Source organism: Zygotorulaspora mrakii, chromosome 3 (genome assembly GCF_013402915.1).
Source record: "Zygotorulaspora mrakii chromosome 3, complete sequence".
In the NCBI taxonomy this organism is placed as follows: Eukaryota; Fungi; Ascomycota; class Saccharomycetes; order Saccharomycetales; family Saccharomycetaceae; genus Zygotorulaspora; species Zygotorulaspora mrakii.
In genome coordinates this window covers 127,424-146,669 of record NC_050721.1, presented here as the reverse complement: position 1 = coordinate 146,669, position 19,246 = coordinate 127,424, and the positions used below count along the sequence as shown (strand labels likewise).

At 39.6% G+C, this 19,246-nt stretch overlaps 12 protein-coding genes across 12 annotated transcripts; 5 read left to right on the top strand and 7 right to left on the bottom strand.

Moving 5' to 3' along the window:
- Positions 1–80: 80 nt before the first annotated feature.
- TFA2 (transcription factor TFIIE subunit TFA2) lies at positions 81–1,052 on the top strand (the record flags this gene model as incomplete). Its single annotated transcript, XM_037287554.1, has 1 exon — positions 81–1,052. One exon carries the CDS (start codon positions 81–83, stop codon positions 1,050–1,052), a length of 972 nt encoding a protein of 323 aa, XP_037143449.1.
- Positions 1,053–1,141: 89 nt separating this feature from the next.
- Positions 1,142–1,819, bottom strand: RPA34 (DNA-directed RNA polymerase I subunit RPA34; the record flags this gene model as incomplete). Its single annotated transcript, XM_037287553.1, has 1 exon — positions 1,142–1,819. The coding sequence occupies one exon, from the start codon at positions 1,817–1,819 to the stop codon at positions 1,142–1,144; it is 678 nt and encodes a 225-aa protein (XP_037143448.1).
- An 864-nt stretch (positions 1,820–2,683) lies between these two features.
- Positions 2,684–4,144, bottom strand: LAS1 (rRNA-processing protein LAS1; the record flags this gene model as incomplete). The annotated part of the gene is made up of 1 exon (XM_037287552.1): positions 2,684–4,144. One exon carries the CDS (start codon positions 4,142–4,144, stop codon positions 2,684–2,686), a length of 1,461 nt encoding a protein of 486 aa, XP_037143447.1.
- Positions 4,145–4,383: 239 nt separating this feature from the next.
- OAF3 (Oaf3p) lies at positions 4,384–6,867 on the top strand (the record flags this gene model as incomplete). Its single annotated transcript, XM_037287551.1, has 1 exon — positions 4,384–6,867. The coding sequence occupies one exon, from the start codon at positions 4,384–4,386 to the stop codon at positions 6,865–6,867; it is 2,484 nt and encodes an 827-aa protein (XP_037143446.1).
- Positions 6,868–7,285: 418 nt separating this feature from the next.
- DAS1 (SCF ubiquitin ligase complex subunit DAS1) lies at positions 7,286–9,019 on the bottom strand (the record flags this gene model as incomplete). Its single annotated transcript, XM_037287550.1, has 1 exon — positions 7,286–9,019. The coding sequence occupies one exon, from the start codon at positions 9,017–9,019 to the stop codon at positions 7,286–7,288; it is 1,734 nt and encodes a 577-aa protein (XP_037143445.1).
- Positions 9,020–9,349: 330 nt separating this feature from the next.
- SNA3 (Sna3p) lies at positions 9,350–9,793 on the top strand (the record flags this gene model as incomplete). Its single annotated transcript, XM_037287549.1, has 1 exon — positions 9,350–9,793. One exon carries the CDS (start codon positions 9,350–9,352, stop codon positions 9,791–9,793), a length of 444 nt encoding a protein of 147 aa, XP_037143444.1.
- A 116-nt stretch (positions 9,794–9,909) lies between these two features.
- PAM17 (Pam17p) lies at positions 9,910–10,485 on the bottom strand (the record flags this gene model as incomplete). Its single annotated transcript, XM_037287548.1, has 1 exon — positions 9,910–10,485. The coding sequence occupies one exon, from the start codon at positions 10,483–10,485 to the stop codon at positions 9,910–9,912; it is 576 nt and encodes a 191-aa protein (XP_037143443.1).
- Positions 10,486–10,970: 485 nt separating this feature from the next.
- HG535_0C00630 (uncharacterized protein) lies at positions 10,971–11,201 on the top strand (the record flags this gene model as incomplete). Its single annotated transcript, XM_037287547.1, has 1 exon — positions 10,971–11,201. The coding sequence occupies one exon, from the start codon at positions 10,971–10,973 to the stop codon at positions 11,199–11,201; it is 231 nt and encodes a 76-aa protein (XP_037143442.1).
- Positions 11,202–11,932: 731 nt separating this feature from the next.
- Positions 11,933–13,297, top strand: GPA2 (guanine nucleotide-binding protein subunit alpha; the record flags this gene model as incomplete). Its single annotated transcript, XM_037287546.1, has 1 exon — positions 11,933–13,297. The coding sequence occupies one exon, from the start codon at positions 11,933–11,935 to the stop codon at positions 13,295–13,297; it is 1,365 nt and encodes a 454-aa protein (XP_037143441.1).
- Positions 13,298–14,420: 1,123 nt separating this feature from the next.
- LIH1 (putative lipase) lies at positions 14,421–15,551 on the bottom strand (the record flags this gene model as incomplete). The annotated part of the gene is made up of 1 exon (XM_037287545.1): positions 14,421–15,551. The coding sequence occupies one exon, from the start codon at positions 15,549–15,551 to the stop codon at positions 14,421–14,423; it is 1,131 nt and encodes a 376-aa protein (XP_037143440.1).
- A 260-nt stretch (positions 15,552–15,811) lies between these two features.
- ECM27 (Ecm27p) lies at positions 15,812–17,818 on the bottom strand (the record flags this gene model as incomplete). The annotated part of the gene is made up of 1 exon (XM_037287544.1): positions 15,812–17,818. One exon carries the CDS (start codon positions 17,816–17,818, stop codon positions 15,812–15,814), a length of 2,007 nt encoding a protein of 668 aa, XP_037143439.1.
- A 190-nt stretch (positions 17,819–18,008) lies between these two features.
- Positions 18,009–19,244, bottom strand: ADO1 (adenosine kinase; the record flags this gene model as incomplete). The annotated part of the gene is made up of 1 exon (XM_037287543.1): positions 18,009–19,244. The coding sequence occupies one exon, from the start codon at positions 19,242–19,244 to the stop codon at positions 18,009–18,011; it is 1,236 nt and encodes a 411-aa protein (XP_037143438.1).
- Positions 19,245–19,246: the final 2 nt, after the last annotated feature.

Genomic DNA, 19,246 nt, shown 5'->3' with positions numbered 1-19,246 from the left:
TAAAAAAAAAAGGTAATTAACAAGCATCTGTACCAGCATGTGTGAAGAGAATTAGCTTTTGGATCGCCTTCAGTTTGATAATGAACAGGGGCAACGATCCATTGTTAGCAAATTTAAATGCTTTCAAGAACAAAGTAAAATCAGCACCTGTCCTGCCGGTGAAATCAAAGACAACGAGTAATAATGTAAATGGTACACCTTACGGAAGCCCAAAGAAGAGAACAGCGTCTCAACGAAACGAGGAGGAGGGAAAGCAAGTTATAGAAGTCGAAGAACTCGATGAAGATGATGATGATGACGACGGTGTCGAAGAACTCGATGCTAATGATGATGATGATGATGACGATGACGAATCGCCGATGAAGAAAGTGAGGCCTGGCTCTATAGCAGCAGCAGCACTACAAGCCACTCAGACAGATATTTCTAAGAGTCATGACTCTTCAAAATTGTTATGGGCAACTGAATATATTCAGAAAAAGGGTAAACCGGTTCTGGTCAGCGAACTCATGGACTATTTGTCGATGAAGAAAGACGATAAGGTCCTGGAGTTATTAAAAAAACTGGATAAGATACAATACGATCCTAAGAAGGGAACATTTAAGTACATGTCTACGTATGATGTGCACTCAGCGCAAGAGTTGATCAACCTGCTGAGATCTCAAGTGACTTTCAAAGGTATATCGTGTAAGGAGTTGAAAGACGGGTGGCCCCAATGTGACGAAACAGTGAATGAACTAGAAGACGAGAGTAAAATTTTAGTTCTGAGAACAAAAAAGGACAAAACTCCAAGATACGTGTGGTACAATAACGGTGGAGAGTTGAATCGTATCGACGAAGATTTTGTCAAAATGTGGGAAAATGTTCAACTACCGCAATTCGCGGAACTACCCAGAAAGTTGCAAGATCTTGGGCTTAAACCTGCAAGTATTGATCCTGCAACGATCAAGAGACAAACAACAAGAGTGGAAGCCAAGAAGAAAAGACAAAGAAAAGGTAAAATCACCAATACTCATATGGCTGGTATCCTGAAAGACTATTCGCATAAGGCATGATTAGTAAACGGCGTAAAATCAATCAATGGTATTTTTTTAAATAACATATCTGTATATAATGGGCAAAGCATATAGTGCAGCGATTTAATTTATTTTACCTTATCCTTTTTATCCTTCTTGTGCTTTTTCTTTGATGGTGACGAAGGCGCCGATGATTGTGATTCCTTACGCTTCTTTTTGGCCGCATCGTCTTTCTCATTCTCCTCCACGCCGTAGTCCTTCGCATCGTATCCCGTTGGGAAATGTCTCATTTTGAGACCCTCAACCTTGACCACATCAGCATGGGGTACCCTCAGTTTGGAAAAATCTATATTCGGTATGCTAGCAACCTCGCTCACTGTGAAGATCCTCTCGAGTGCAACACTTGTACTCTCTTTCTTGCTCTTAGAATTGCCCTTGCCTTCAGTGCCTCGCTCCAAACGCAGCGACTCCCGACTTTCGTCTGGTACCAACAGCGATAAATTGCTGTAATCTAGACCGTTCTGCTCCTCTAAACTGTATTTCTTTGCATTGGCGTCGAACGTCACAACCGAGCTCCCGCTTCTATCGTCACCACGGCTGTCCAAATCAACCGGCAGACTCTTCAGCGATCCAATATCCAGCCCTGCTGGTACTTTTATAAGCCAGACCTCTTCATTTGGCTTCTTATGAAACTTCTTCAGGTGTCTGCACTTCTTGTAATCCGATGGTGCTCTAAACACTTGTTCAACCTCCGCGTCACTTTCACCATCAGAGTCCGAGACGTATTCCCTCGATAGCACACTCATTCCCGTCAGCAATTCAACAACTGCCGTTTATGATCTGCAATCAAGCCCCAAACAATTCTCTCTCACTTATAATTGGCCATTCTTACCGTTTCTTCCTTAGTTCAAGCTCATCTCATCGCATAGGTACTAATGTCATAAAATTTTCATATCACTGCTCACGTATTTCTTAGAAGATGCTGCACAACTTCGGCTTTCAAGCCCTAAAAACTTATTTTGCCAACATGAAAAAATTTTCGAAACAACGAAAAGTATAAAAAGGCATGTATTTTGACAAGTTTCACATTGTTTCAGTTGCAGATTCAATTCACTTTTATAAATTTCAGAAGGGCAGAACCAAAGCATAAAAGGGTTTCGGTTCTGGTTGTCTCAAGGGTGAGACAATCGCAGGGAAAACATACAAGGTTTTTTGAAATGGTATGGACAAACGGCTGTGATGATAACGGTGTCTCTTCTTTCCCAGTCCGATTCGACCATGACGACAAGGAAATCTACCATGTTTCAGCAGAAACTGCCTTCGGGCGGCTTTTGCGTCAACGAAACTTTTCTTGCCAGTATATTTTTAATATACGATCAAGACACTGAGCCATGTGAATTCATTTCAAACCCATGTTTATTTCTTTCCAGGCGATTTCAGCTGAAGCTGAAACCAGCATTGATAAGCGATTCTTGACAATGTGCTGTGTAAAGCAATAAAGTGATTCACGATGATGAAAATTTGGACAAACATTCGCAGTTTCCACGGTAGGAGTACGCTTACGAACCCATCGTTAGTACTCTCGGTGACCGCTCTCATTGAGACCTTCCTAGGATGTCTGAGTGAACATTTTATTATGCAATTCTTATAAATGTAGCTATATTTCTGTCTTACAATGTACCGAAGGGCCTTGGCTTCCAGTCAGTTGGTCGTGACCATAGCTTAGGACCCGTTAAATTGTCGGCAAGGTCCTGTCCACCTGGCTTATGACATTTCATTCGCTCTTTAAGACTGGCTAAGTCACTAAGAATGTCGCTTGTCTTCTGAGAATTCTTTTGTAGAGTGTTCTGGTAGGTGCTGTTGGCTGCACATATTTCTGACGACGATAGCTCGTAAAGCTTTTCGTCCGTACTACTGGAGAGCTTGTGAAGCTTGGCTATTCTCTCTTCCAGCAGACAAATAAGCTTGTCAATACCAACTGTTTGCTTCTTCTTCTTCCGCCTCTTGTGCGCATGAAAACTCTTATGCTCATCGATTTTCAACTTTAGTGACTCGCATATCCATAGCGTTAGAAAGGATACGTTTCTTTCCAATAATTTATCCCAGCTAGCCCATTGCGATGCTACAAGGTTGGGGTCTAGACATTCGATAAAAACTAGCAGTAAATTTCTTTCAAGTGATTTCCAACTGGGAAACTTTTTCTTCAACACGTCATGCTGGCCATCTATCTGTTTTTTGAACGCCATAGCCATCCATGAATAGAACTCCTGATCAAACCCTTTCATTTTCCTGATATAGAGCTGCAGAAGAGTTGGCTTAAAGTTAAGTAAAAATCGCTCCATGAATAGACTCTTATCAGTACATCGAATCCACAAGGATTTACATTTCGAGATGTAATTATTGATTTGCTCATTTGGTGGCAGGTTTCGTTCTTTCTTGGATGATGGTTTTACTTTTTCCTCCACCACAAAATTCTCACTGCTTATCAAATTGATATTGTTGCTTTCCCAAACCCATCTGTATTCTTCTAAAAGATCTACTAATTTTAGACCTAGTTCAAACCCTTGCTGCAATTCGAGAGTGAGTTCGTCTTCTGAGTCACTAATATTTTCATCGTCGCTTTCATCCAATTGATCATCGTTCCAGTAATTATCCCATAACCATGCTAATGCTTGCTTTGCTACATAACGAAGCATTTCTAAACTAGGCATCTCTCTTTCATGTGTTCCCTCGTGTCTGAGATCAACGAACAATGACGGTACACCGACTTTTTGAGCTAGAGTGTGAAGTGGAATAGCATACTGAGATTGTTGTGTCGGATCCAGTAATCCGTTTACAAATCTAATTAGTGACATTGTGTAACTCAATCTGGTCGGAAAATTGTCATTGTCTGAGCTAGAACTGTGCTTGTCCAGCAACATTGAACTACTTATCTGTGCAGTTGCGTCTATTACATGAGGCAGATGCTGTGAGCCCCTACTCTGATAGCATTTTACTCTTTGAATTGCCCTGTATCGGCAATCAGCACCTTCGACAGCATTTGGTGAACCCGTTCTTTCGGGATAGAACCATTTTTGTAGTTCTTCCAACTCTTCTCTATTTGCCCACGGTACAATTCGTGGCAGAACCATCCTGCAAGTTGCCTGATGCACTTTTTTCAATGTTCATCTACAATCGATGAGCTTGTATCACTTTTTCATTTATCTAAGTACACCTGAGGTAGTGCATGAAAAATACATTCGAAAGTTGAACATCATAGAGAAAATAAAAGAAAAGGAGATTATATATAATAACATTGGGCTTATAATTCAGAAAACTTTATAGTTTTCGAGTGGATTGAGCTGTAACTGTAGATGCAACTCCTTTTGCAATGTCAGGTCAGAGAATACAGCCTGTTCAACCGATAAAAAGGCGAAAACGGTTGACAATTGTCTGTACCAACTGTAAAAGGCGGAAAAGCAAGTGTGACAGAAAACAACCCTGTACCAACTGTATCAGACTAGGAGATCAGGATTCATGCTGCTACATTCAGCAACATTCAGCCACTAATGAAAATGAAGAAATGACTAAAAAACAAAAGAAAGGTATAAATATTGCAAGCAGAAACAAGAAAAAGGATAGAAACGACATCATTTCTCAGCCCCTTATTCATGATAGCCAGATGAATATTGTAGGTCCGTCTACAATCATCAATGTAATACCTAACGGATTTCTTATTTCTGTGAAAAGATCAGCAGCAACAGAATATTCGCTATTTACGGATGTCTCAATGGAACATCGAGATCCCTATTTGAAGTCTTTGATAACTTTTCGGCATATTGCTATTGGTATGACGGTAAAAAATTTAAAGGCAAATGGGGTCCATCTGAACCGTAATTCAAGCTTGCCTCAATCATTCACTCCGCTATCAATATTTGATGCTGATGGAGATCCATTGTCCTCCGAGAGTGCCTTCAGACAACTCGAGCTGATCCACAAATCTCTGTTTGACAAATTTGGCTCATACAGAAAATATGATGCCCTGGTATATAATGATGATGACGCGTTTATTGCAGAGAACCTACCGCCAAGGAATCTGTTTTTAGATGAAATTTTGCCTTACTTCGAGACTCGTATTCTCGAATTGATTCCGATTTTTGATATGCCTTTGCTAAGGCACGAATTGAAAGCTCTGTATGATACATGGGAACAGAAGGGCCAGCTTTGTTACAAAACTTTCGACCATGTTGTTTACTCAATGGTTCTTTTGATCACTAAAATATCTCAATTATCAATGAATTTATCAAAACTTTCGGCAAAAATCCAATTTCCTTTGAGAGATCTGAATACGGGCAAGTATATTTCCATAGTGAACCACTTTCTCTTTAAAATGAAATCACTCCGAAAGTGTACTTTATTGCAATTACAATGTCTAATATTGCTTCGATTTTATTACTGGTGTGGGCCTGAAGATGGTGATGGTGCTGAACTCCAGCACAGCCGTATTCTTTCAGGTACAATAATTGCCAGTTGTAAAGAAATGGGTATAAATTGGAATTCAATTCTCCATCCCAATGAATATTATTATGAGATTCATGCAGCGAGTCGTCCGAGCTCGTCCGTAATGAATGCGAAAGACTACAAAAGGGTTTATAGAATGATTTGGTCCTATATCCTATTTTGGGACAGAAAACTATGTTTGATTAGCGGGCAGGAATGTGTCATAGGCAAATCATTCCCGTATGATGACATCAACGAAGATGCTACATGGCATGAAAAAGTTGTTGTGCTTGATCAAATACTGAAGAGCATTTGCGAAATGTTGAACAATTTTCCAACCAGCGTAGATGTTACTTTGCTGTATGAAAGGCTGGCAACAGCTAAATGCTGCTTCTCGAAAATCAAGACAAAACTAAATAAAACTTTGAATTTTGAGTATGAGGTTTTGCTAGATGTTTTTGAATTATGCTTGGTTCACGCAGAAATGGTTCATTATGAATACAAATCTGATGCTGCAAAATTTGCTGCTACATTTCAAAATCTCTGGGCTCACGTTGTCCGTTTTTCACAGGTGTTCATGGCTTACTTCAATGATGAAGGGCAGAAATTCGATAGTTTTACTAGATTTTACTCAAATAAAGTAATTGTTGTCGCTGCTAATAAAATATGTGTACTCGTTCCTGCCATAATTTTAAGGCTACACAGGTTCTCTTCGGTTGGTTTTCCGGAAGCCGACGTTCTGGTTAAATTTTTATTCGGTTTTTCTTCCATATACTTCACTGAATTTGGATTTGATTATTATTCATGTTTCAAAAAGATGTTTACTGCAAAAATAACATACAAAATTCTGAACCGTCCTCCAGATAAAAACCCCTGGGTAATGATATTAGAGTTTTTGTTACATGAATTGAAAAGGGAGCTCAAGGGCAAAGTGGTGGATGAAAAGGGTGTCAAAAATATATCTCTGATAGCAAAGCTACGAGAGGCCGTTAATAAAGTTTCAAGAAAAGAGCGCGATATTTTGAAAATTTGGAACGACGAAGTTTTCCCTATAATTAATAACAATGAAGTCAAAGAGTTTGATCTTTACGTAGAGCAATTAGAGCCGTTTTTGGTGGATCTTTTTTCAAGCTCCTTCAACCTGTTTGCGTCGTTTTACGATAATGCAAGTTCAAAGTTAGTTGATGGTGCTGAAAAAGCAAAATGTGATACTTCACAAACCCTTGGAAATATCCCCGCTCCAGTGACGGAGGATTTGGGTCCGATGTCAACTGGAGAAGTCTCCACAACAAGCTCGAATCCAGATAATGAATTGGCGAATTTTGAGTTGATACAAGACTTGTTTGAGCCATTCGATTTCGTATCATTCTTTTAAGCTACAATTTCTCTCGACAAAATCTATTGTACATTACATAAACAAGGTTGTGTTATCAAACTATTCCGGTGGAAGTATATTTGCGATATATTTAAACCACTAACAGTTATGACAATGTTTTCTTCCCTCATCATCCCTCCGGCGCGAACAAACAAAAAATGGGAGGGCCTATTTTACTGTGCTTACAGATGTAAATAGCATCGAAACGATATCTCTTACGGCAATAGATGTGAAGGCTGACAAAAGATTTTGTCTTTTGAGAAAGTTTGAGAAACTTGGGTAATGAATTTCTGTGTTGCTGTTTCCACTGAGGTATTTATGAACTATGCATTGTAATAAAATTCTTATATTGACACATTGTAGATAAATGCAACCTTGTTCCTCTTGCAAGTACTTGCGATAAATGTGAGAATAAAATCTACAATAAAGTAACTTTCCTTATAACAGAACTATTTGAATGCTCGGTATTTCTGCTACTAGCTTGTGACCATCCAGTCAAATTTGTTTTGAAATCACCATGATAGAATACAGGCTGAAAAACTCTCTCTGAATTTTCTTCCACTACCACGGATGGTATATCATTAAGCATTAAAAATCTCAGTTCGGGAAACCCTTTCAAGAAGGCAATATATGTTTTTTTGTAGTGATGTATCAGAGCATGATAGCAATTAATGATGTCCTGGCAAGTCAAAGGCGCATGTGGTAGACTTAAAATTGCATACTCCAAAAAATCCTTCGCGATATCGTGATCCTGTTCTTCAACTGGGTTCAGTTGGCTTTTGATTTGGCGATAACTGAAAAGATCAGAATTCATCTTTTTAACGAACTCATTTAAATCCATTGGGTGCGTTCTTACACTTGGATAGCAATCACATGCCTTCGAATATGGTAGTAGTGATAAGACTCTCATCATTTTGAAAATATCTTTTGCATCGCCGTCGTAGCCATCGGAGGTATATATGTCCTCCGGAAGTAAGAAGATTTTTTTTCTTAGTATATTTTCAAAGACATGATTGCAGCTGCTGCAATAACAATTCTGATTTAGCGTGTATTTACCATCATGAGGAGAAATGATTGGACAAGTCATAGCTTCGTATCTCATATCAATAAACTGCAGCTTTGTGCAAACTACTAATATAGTTAAAAAGATCTCTGGATTTGTTGCTTCAGATAGATAGTCCTCTAAGAAATCCATCTTCAGCCTTTTCAAATTTTCTAGGTTGTAAAAAAGGGACACCAGGACCTCGAAATTCTGCTTGATTGAGATCAAGGATAGATCTTCTAAATATATAAACTCTCCGAAATCTTTGATCATTTGAAGTTCCCCAGGAACCAAACACTCAATCCACGAAATAATTGTTAATGTCTTCAGAGTTTTGACTTCGAAGATATCTGAGAGCTTTTGCAATGGATACTTTCGCAGTCTAGTTTTGAAATACTTTGAATCATAAAACTCTCTTCTCCAGTGTAACTTCAAATCTACTATTTGCAGCTTTTCACGCAGAGGGTGCAAATAGTTAAATAGTTTCAAAGGATCAATGAAGAGTGTCATGTGAGAGAGTTTGCTTGATATTCTCCTCTGCATATATTTCCGTAAATTTGGGATGTAATCTTCTGAGATTGTGCACTCTGGTAGAGGATTGGGTGGTGCCATATCAAAACTTGTAAGTTTTTCGGACGATATTCTCCCATTGGCAATGATGTCATTAGTAGAAGGATCCGTAACATTCTCTAATCTCTGCAAGGATTCCCCTTCACTGCACAGTATCGAAAGAAAACTCCTTTGTAGATCGCTGCTCAAATCCCAGTTTATCCGAACCCACTGGACACAATTAAGGGCAAACTTATTCGCTTTTAGTGTATCAATGAGATGTCTCAACTTTAAATTGGCAATAAACCGTGATTGCTGCTCCATGAAGAGTGCTGGTATGCTTAACAGGGTCCAGTTGATTGCCAGGCTCATGTAGTCACTTCTAACAACGTTAGAATCGTTCAGATATATCCGTCTGTAAATCAACTTGATCCCGATTGGATACATCCTCTTGTTCAGTAAGCAAACACTGAGTCTATCTTGTTGCGGTAAATGTGAGAACACTTCATTCACCAATTCATCGGGCAATCTCTGCAACGGAAATGAGGTCTCGTTTACCATACTTGCAATTGCTTTGTGTAGACCTGGGCCTAAGCAAAACAAACCTTGACAATTCGGAACACTTATCACACGCGGATCTAAAGTCTACACAAGTCCGTGAAGAGCATTCCTCAACTGCTTTTGGTTACTACTTTGACTGTTGAATAACCTTTATGTTTGACTTCATTATTAATATCTCTGGCATGTCCGGTTAACATGTTGCAGTTCGGAGAAGTCTTCTTCGTATGGATTTGGGGGGCATAAATGTGAAGCCGACACTAAGGAGTTTTAAGAACATTTCTCTCACTTGAAGTTAGAAGATTATACCGTGCGTAGCATTGAAGAACTGACATGAAGAACAACGAAGTCACTCATACTCAAAATAGTATAGGAAGCAAAAAAATGGGAAAGTTTTCAGTTAACAATAACGACATCCTTTTGCTGATTTTATCACTTTTCGTTCCACCAATTTGTGTTTGGAAGAGAAAGGGGTTCTTTACAAGAGACTTCTTGTTGAACCTGCTACTGTTTTTAATGTTTTACGTCCCAGCCATCATACATGCGGATTACGTTATTTACGAAACCAGTGTTGAGAGAGTCTCAGACTACCAATCTTTGTCTGACGGGGTGCAACAAGTTGAAGAACCAGGTAATGGCGACTTCAATGTTGATTTAGAAGCCTCCGGTGGTGATTTGCCACAATATGAAGATATCGCCGGACCATCCGAAGGCCAGCAGGACCAAACTGCGGCGGTCGCTGCAGCAAATGCGATGGACAACAAGGTCCAGCACTAGTTGTTTCATGTATGTTTTCCGTATATACAAATATTTAGATAAGTAGTGGGGGTGTAGGTGGTTGGTAAGAAATCGAGTCGTACTTGAATATTTATTTGTTTGTGCTCGCAGCATGCTTACAGAAACTCGCGTGCCTTTCTTCTGAAGGCATGACAATCCCGCAACCATTGTCTGTATTCCTTCAATGAGCCAATTTTCTCGCCGTAATAATCTGGCACTGGATTGCTGAAACTATGGGAAGACGCATCCACCCTATTTTCAATGATCCTTTTCAAGAACTCCTTGTTCTTCTGTTCGAAGCCCTTCAGTTTCTCTCTATGTGTCACATTAAACAGCTTTGTGCCCATCAGAGGACCCAACAAGTACCCCAATACACCGGATGCACCAATCCCTGCTGATATAACAGCAAGCGGATCAAATCCAAAGATCGTTTGTGTGGGATCGATCTCCATAGTTGACAAATACGCCCAGGAAATATTACAGCCCAAAAAGGCTGTGAACACTGAAGATCCAACATTAATTCTGCGCTGTTTTTTCCGTAATTCAAAAAATTCTACCCATGAAAGATCCTTTGAAACGTCTTTTTCTGCCTCTGTGGAGATCCACCTGATTTTGAGCAACTGTGGCAAAATGTGGGGCCTCGAAACGCTCTGTTGGCCAGCGAAAGCACCAATGCATCTCCTTAATAACATTATGATATCAACCTCGCTTATGTTTCAACGAAAAGGAACTTGAACTACTCTCGTTGCATCAATCTTGTGTCTCTCTCCCTCAGCTATTTTGTATCCTGAAGGCTCACAACATTAAGAATATCTTGAAAAAATCTTGTGTTACCCGGCCTCATTTTAACAGAAATGCTTTTACATGGCACAATTTAAGGAATAAGCGCCTAAGTCTCTAGCATGAAAAGGGTTTTAAGCGAGAAGCAGGACTACTCTTGAGAATGATATTCCTCATGAGTTTATCTAGTGTTAGGAGTAAATGGAACACATGTGTGGGCAAGCATGGGTATGCGCAAGAACAGGTACTTTGACTGGCCGTGTGTGGCGATCGGCACGGTATCACTTAAGCTGAGCGGCTTTGGGAAAGGTTTGCTCAACTGTCTTCAGTACAACTAAACGGTAGCTCCTCCCCCGACAGCGGTAAAAGAAGCAAGAGGACCGCGTAATTGAGAACCATGGACGAACACGAGGTGGATGTGTATGAGCAGTATTACTCGGAGTCGAACGGGCTGTCTGAAACAGCCAGGCAGGAAGAGGAGGACCAAATTGAACAGCAACAGGCGTACTACCTAAGAAGTTTGCCACTGGAGCAATTGCCTACGTTGAAGCCTCTCGCCACTGTCCCCTCGGTGGAAAAGCATTCACGCGACCAGGATGAGAACCAAGTAAACAAGCGCAGATGTTAACATGAAAATTCTGTTCTTTCGATTTATCTGGGGTCTCAATTCGTACAGCGCTATCATGTGTCGAATGGAATACGGTCACACCAGGTCGCGGGTCTGGTGTGACTCGCTCTACTCACGCCCAGTGCCAGAAACGTCACACCGTACGTCACACGCCACTTCAGGCACCATTATTGCCGATGATGGGGAATCACAAGGGAGGGACGGTACATGTGGGAACGCACAATTGGCCGATTGCTGCGTGCTTGCTCACTTTGTTTTGGTTAGAACTCTCAGGTTGTTTACATTGTGTAACCTTATTATTGAAAAAGTAATGTGAAAAATTTTTCCAATGAATAACATTCCCGCCCCCTCGTGAGGGAAGGGGACGTCATATGCATATTTGCCGATAGTATCATAAGGATTATCTCACGCAGTTGACAGAGAGCAGACTGCATTGACACATGTTGGGTTGGAAAATTGAGAATAATCATGGTCAACTGGCGATTAGGCAAATTGGACAACAAATCGATATTGTCGTGAGAACCTGAATTATATATAATACGGAATTCAAAATCTGGTGAAATTTTCATTATTGCGTGCAGCGGCAAATCAAGGGTACAAGAGAAGTTTTTAAAGCAAGCAATTTATAAAAGGTTGGGAGAACTTGACGGTGATAAGCTGTTTTTTGTTTGAACTTAAGTTACAGGGTTAATTTGGGAGTTTGGTACAGAGAGGTTGAGTAAAGTGGCGATATGGGTATTTGTGGATCAAAAGAGAGTAGTGGTGACTCAGGAGCTGCCCACCCAGCAGCCCGTCAGGCGAATCACGGGAAAAACAGGAGACCTGGAGTTGAACCTCTCAGTCAGAAAAGAGAGGGAAACCAAAAGCAGGCGCAAAATCAAAACAGTTCCAATGTGAACAGCACGGGTAGTAAAGGAGATTCTGCCTTGAACATTTCTAAAGCAGAAAAAGCGGGATCCATCCCAAGCCAGACCCCAACTGCGCATGCGCGGGCAGTTAATAATGATGAAAAAACTGGTGCGAGCACGAAGGATAAGGAAGTGAAAGTGCTACTTTTGGGGGCGGGTGAAAGTGGGAAATCAACGATCATTCAGCAATTAAAAATATTGCATCAAAACGGGTTCACACATGAGGAATTACTGGAGTATAGATCGGTCGTCTATAGAAATATTTTGGATATTGGCAGGGATCTTTTACAAGCAAGAAAAAAGTTCCAGATTGAGTTGGAGGAGGATAGTGGTGTGACACAGGAAGACATTGATAAAATCTATTGGTATGATGAAGCTAAGGAATCATCAGATGGTTCAGAACCGGAAAGTGAGGTAAACGACGAAAAGGCCAAAGAACTCAATAACACACCTACTTTAGCAGCATTAACACGATTTCCCGCCGATATATCTGCAACGTTCTCGAAAATATGGAATCTTTCCTCAACGAAGGACTTGCTAAATGGACCATTGAGATCAAAATTCTATTTAATGGACTCAGCACAGTACTTCATGGAGAACTTACCAAGAATCTCAGAACCTGACTATCTGCCAAGTGAACAGGATATTTTGCGCTCAAGACAAAAAACTTCAGGAATTTTCGATAGTGTCTTCGATGTTGGGTCGAACTTGAAGTTACATATATATGATGTTGGCGGACAAAGATCAGAGCGCAAGAAATGGATTCATTGTTTTGATAATGTTACTTTGATTATATTCTGTGTTTCGTTGTCAGAGTATAATCAATTGTTATTAGAAGATCAATCTCAAAACAGATTTCAAGAATCTTTAGTGCTTTTTGATAATGTTATCAATAGTAGATGGTTTGCACGTACTTCAGTGGTTTTATTTTTGAATAAAATTGATCTCTTCGCTGAAAAACTACAAAAAGTTCCATTGGAGACATATTTTCCGGATTACACAGGCGGTAAAGATATAAATAAGGCCGCAAAATACATTCTATGGAGGTTTATCCAACTGAATCGGGCAAACTTAAGCATCTATCCTCATGTGACACAGGCCACTGATACCTCAAACATTAAACTAGTATTTGCTGCAATAAAGGAAACTCTATTGGAGAATACTCTGAAGGATACCGGTGTACTGTAAGTACCATGAGAGTTTACCGCATAAGATGGACTGGATCCACCTTCCCCACACATCTCTACGAAGAGAATGTGTCTGATTTCTATAACGAACTAATTAAATTATCTACAACTTTTTAGCCCGGAATTTTGAAATTATTCGAGTTGTGGAGGATTTGAAGACTCAAATTAATCAACTTTTGACTCTTCTGGTTGCAATTCAATAATTCAGTGCTAGATTTGTAAATTTACACACGAGTTAGTTATTGACAACTGTCCCCAAAAGACCCCCACGTTTAACTTGAGAAATCATTCAAATGACTACCTAAATGTGAGCCTGTGTCTTTTATGTTTGTTAGCTTGACGTTTACTATACCTTGGTTGCACAAACGATTGAATGTAATAAGGTTCTTTTGTGCCAACGATGAGATCATGAACTTACTGATTCCTCCTGTGCTAGGCCCAATATAAGTATGTTTGGAGTTCAAATCAGAGCCAGAAACTGCAAGTGTTGGGGTACGGCTTGCGCGGTGATTCAAGCAAGAAATTATCGTTTCAGGATGAACATTTTCATGGATTTTAAGACTTCGTAATGAAGGAACGATTCCATATTAATCAATGTCATATTGAAAACTGGCATTTCAATAAACAAGTCAAATCGATATCCAGTGAAATTTGCGCTTTCTTTAGAGCTACCAAATTTGTAGTCTAAAACGTTTGAAAATAACCTTCTAGTGGGAATACTTTTATGGGGTAAAAGCGTTCTTGCTCTGGCTTTATAAACACACATCCATCATCTCAAGTGACCTTTTCGGGTTGATTGCGGCTCAAGACTAAGAAAAGTTTCTGAGAATGGTGGGCCACATGGTATTTGTTTGTTCTTATTCCGTTATTCTTAAAATATCAATGTTTGATGTGCATAGTGTAGAAAAATCTATTGAATTGGTATATTATTAAAAGATTAGCCGTCAACCGTAAAAACAGCTGAAAAATTACCTTTCAGTTGACCACATCTTCAATACCACTATAAATTTGCTACCTAATGATAAAGAAAAAGACGTTCTTGGGGAAAGATGAACGTTGTTGGGAAGTTATCTTTCTTCAAACTCTAAAAGGTCGTAGTATGGAAAGTGTTTTCATGAAGAGCTCTAAAACCCGAGACAACCAGCAATATCAATGAAGTAGCATCGATGTTCCTTTTTGTGGAGCCAGTCACGATTGCTAAACCCAGAAGCCTGAGTTTGCCAATCTTCGTCTGCAAAATCCTCCGGATTATAATAATCCCGCGAACCCTTGTATTCTAAGTCAGAAATTCTATGTGGTAATTCATCCTTTCGAATGAATATTTCAAGACCTGCTGAATGATAGAAGGGTGGAAGCATCGGAATATAATCCCGATCATGTACAACTCTGAAATATCCTTTCTCAAAGCTAAGTTCACCTGTCTCCAAAATGTGACGATCCATTTGCTTTACTGAGAACAGTTCGTCAACCCATTCTTTCATTTCCTTATTAAACATTTTTGGGTTTGCATAAGTCAATACCACTGGATTAAAACCTCTCAATTTAAATTCAATACCTGATATAATGGCTAGCGCCGCACCCAAGGAATGACCGGTAATAACAAAACGATAATCTGGATGCTGCAAAAAGATATTCTCGACCTTTTCTAGAAATGGATCTCCAAGAGTTTTTGAGAATTTGTTGAACCCCCTATGTATTTTGCAGCTTTTACAAGGCTTGATGACACCATCTTCAATTTTTTTCCGATAGTATTCCTCTGACGTAGGAAAATAATCTACAGGATATATCTCAAAATCGCTGGCCCAGTCCTGACTTGTAGTTGAGCCCCGAAAACTCAAAATTACAACTCCTCTTCCATGATCAACTATAACAGCTCCGGTTCCTAACTCGTCTTTACCTGCAATCAAAACAGCTTCCACGCTGGTTCTATCAATCGTAGGATTTACTTTGTCATCAGAACAAAAAGCAAGGTACTGAGGACATCCCCCATTCTTTAATGTTTTCCCAGGAATTAATCTATTATCTGAGATACAGCTCACAACAGCTGATATCTTGCTAAAGTAGACTAATCTCTCGTAAACTTTATTTGTAAATTTCACGGAGTTGTAAGGATAGGTATTCTTGTCTACGGCGTGGAAAATGGAAGCACCCGTACTATTACTGTCTTTTGAAAGTACAAATACTGCCGAAAAGAGTAAAATTACATTAAGCGCCTTGAAGCAGTGGCATTTGACGCAACGCAGTTTTCCCGTCATTAATTTTTAGTTCTTATAATGGTGATAAATATTTTGGGAGTAACTTACAAAGTTCCCTGTTTAAGGCCAATTACGCCAGTTCGGTATAATTTAATCAAAGCAATTGCGCCCAGCTGAGACAGATGCTATTTTAACATAATAATTGTCAATGGAGTATTATTATATATAACTGTATTTTTTTCGCTTGCGCACATTTTTGAACAACACAAAATTATTCCAAGTGAAACATTAAGAAGTAGAACAAAATATAAAAACAAATATTATAGAAATATTTCCAAAAAGACATTACAAAGTGTTGCCAATCCCCAAAGGCAGCACATACCCAGTCCTATAGGTTTCATGTTTTTTTTGATCCATTCGTGAATTGACTGTTGAGAACCAAAAATCACCGCTAGTAGCAGGATTTGAAAACTTAATGCAATACATGACACAATGAACTTATAATTAACTGTTTGGCCATCCTCCTTAAGCTCTATGAACCTAAAGATCCACCACTTATCTGAGCTTTTGTGAACGAAAGACATAGCAATTAGTCCACTTACTCCGATTCCACCCATGGAATTAAGTAATACTCCGCCTAAACAAGAAGTGCAGGAAATCATAAAAAATTTTGTTGCTGTATTTTTTACCTCCTCATAGTCATTCGCCGGCATTTTTCGATAAAGTCTACACATGGCAATATTTGAAATCAGATCGCTGATGGAATTTCCCCATGCGAATATAGTCAATCCTAGAATACCTTGCGAAATATGAGTAATTTTCTGATATATATCCAGCATTTCAATTAAAGAGTTGGCTATCAAAGAAATCCAAAGTATGACATTGAAAATACCAATTGACAAAAATGCTGTGGTAATAAAATTACCTAATTTTTCAACCATTCTTCTCTCCTCACTCATTTCCCCATCAATGTCTTGTTCGAAACTTAGATCTGCAGAGGGCTCAAGCAACGAAAACTTGTTATAAGAAAGTAGCGTATTATAAAACGACAACATAAATGCCACTGACGCCGCAGAGATCGTCATTGGAAATATCCAGTATAATAGAGAGAAATTTGTCTCCAGGAGACATGAGATTAGAATGAATGAAATTATAGGGCACAAAGCTGACTGAACAAAAAGCAAAAAAATCGCGCTAATTGGAATGACGTATCGAGAATTAGCTTCATCATAATCGAGTTCATTACTGGGCTGTGGACACGATAGCCGCAAAAGCACAGCAAATGGAACAGTTAAAATAGAAAGTAATGCATCAATAAACGACTTTTGGCGAAAATTCAATAAATGAGGCGTAAAAATCTCAAAGATCACAATCCGTATCTTTTGCAACTTTCTTCTTCGGTTGAAGTTATTTGGCACAATAAATCTATCATTTGAGATGTCGCGAGTAATCTCTGGATCATCTGAGTAGGGTTGGAAAGTCATAGGAGAGCTCTGAGCACCCTGTGTCAACTCTATCCTCTTTGAAGGTCTCAAAGGCTCGGTGGAAGGCCGTAAATTACCAAGTTGTTCATAATTCATGTTGAAAATCTCTTGATTCATTGAGACGAGTTCTGCCTCATTGTTATCCTCCAAATTATTTGAGTTCTCTAGAATGGAAAGTAAGTTATTGATATCCATTGCGGATATAATACTAGGTTTTATTCTGTTTGTACCCAGTGGTTCCTGTTCGTTTAGTGTAGCAGCATCATCTTCATCGTTGCTACTGCTTCGAAAAGTAAATTTCATCACTAAGTAGAGCACGTAAACCATTATCATGAGTAAGCAGTTCAATAAAGTCACTCTGTGTCGTATACAAATGTACCACATTAATGATAAGGCAACAGAAACAAAACCTAGATCTCGAAGGATCATCATTCGTTGATGATGCGAGAAGTTTATAGGTGTCGAGGACATAATGATGCATATTGATCCTATAACAATGCATAATATAATTCCACAAGCACCAAGTACCTCACCAATTGACAACGCTGCTGCATTCATCGATTCATCACTATAATCAGTGGACGTCCAACTTAAAAGATTTGAAAAAAGATCAGGAGAGGAATTGCACCATGACAACAATACAGCCATCAATGACCCCGTTCCACCAGAGCCGGAGTCTGTTAGTTGAGCTACATTAGGACATAGATATTCTGACGCTGATATTCCAAGCAATACAAAACATAGTAAAACATGAAGCAGACTCGGCACTATGAACCCAATGGACCATGAACTATTAGTATACAAGGACTTTGGATGTGCTAATTTGAATACCCATTCCATCATTCTATCAAGCTGCCTTCTTGCATGCTCTTATATCTAAGTTTTCACTTAGCTTTGGGTCTGCGATATAAGCCGCCCTTAGAGCCGCTACGTGACAGTTCTATTCTTCGATATTTCAACCAGAAAAAAAATAAACTAGACAGGAAAAAGCTACTGTTAAAAAATTATTCACTATTGTACCTATGAAATATTATCAAGCTTGATATTTGACGTTCGTCTTTGGATAAGAAGGACCTATTTCTTGAATGGACAGGGCAGCTAGCCATTGACCCATGTCAACAGCGGATTCCAAGGACTTTCCTTGAACGAGACCTGCCACAAATCCACCGGCAAAGGCGTCACCTGCACCATTTGTGTCGACGATTTTTGAGGCCTCCAGTGGCTTTACTGGATACATAGTCGCACCGTCTGCAGAATAAACCAATGTTGGATCCAAACCCTGAGTAAAGACAACAATTCTGTCCTTCGAATCACCAACGATGTGCTGTGCAATAGCTTTTAGATCATCCTTCTCGGATAAACCGAATGCCTCCGCATAAGCAGCGGCTTCAGATTCATTACCAATGATACAAGTAGTGTAAGGCAAAGCTTCTTCTAGAGCTGCCTTGAAGAATTGTGGAATAAATGGAGCACTCAAATTCAATACGAATGGTTTGCCGCTTTCTTTCGCGTGTTTACCCAACTTGACAATTGCCTCTGGCGACACGGTCAAGTGGAAACCACCAACGTAGAAAAATTTGGCACTTTCAACAAAGCTCCAGTGATTATCCAAATGATCTGGAGTGAAGTGGTTAGCAGCACCCAAATCCGTCACCAAAGATCTGTTGTGACCAGTGATCAATGCAGCACATTTCCCGGTACCAATTTTCTCTTGGAATTGATACATAGAGATAACACCGGCGGCTTCATTCTCCTTCAGTAGTTTCTCCGAATACTTGTCTTCCCCAACTGATCCAAAGTACACGACTTGTTTAGGCCCTAGCACGTAAGCTGCTCCTCTAGCAGAGTTTTGAGCTGCACCACCAGCGACAAACTTGACATCGTCAAATTTTAGCAATTCCTCGAAGATAGCCATTTTTGGATCATCGCTACCGGCATCCACCAAGATAGCGTCGTTGGCTTTCAATGTGTATTTCGCTAAGTAATCGCTTGTAACTGTAGCTTGGTAGTCCAACAATGGATTACCTAGACAAACCAATGCAGGTGCAACAGAGCCCATCTTATTAAGTGCCGTTTTTTGAATATTAAAGGACGTCCCCTGCCTGCTATGAATCCGATACCATCGATAAAACGTCGTTTGACCTTTATACAACTTACATGGGCTGCTTTGCCCATTGCCAACAATTCTCGACGATCTCGCTTGTGAAAATTTCAACTTAAACTTCACGTGGTGAGCAAGTAACTTGAGCAGGGACAATTCGTTTAGCATTG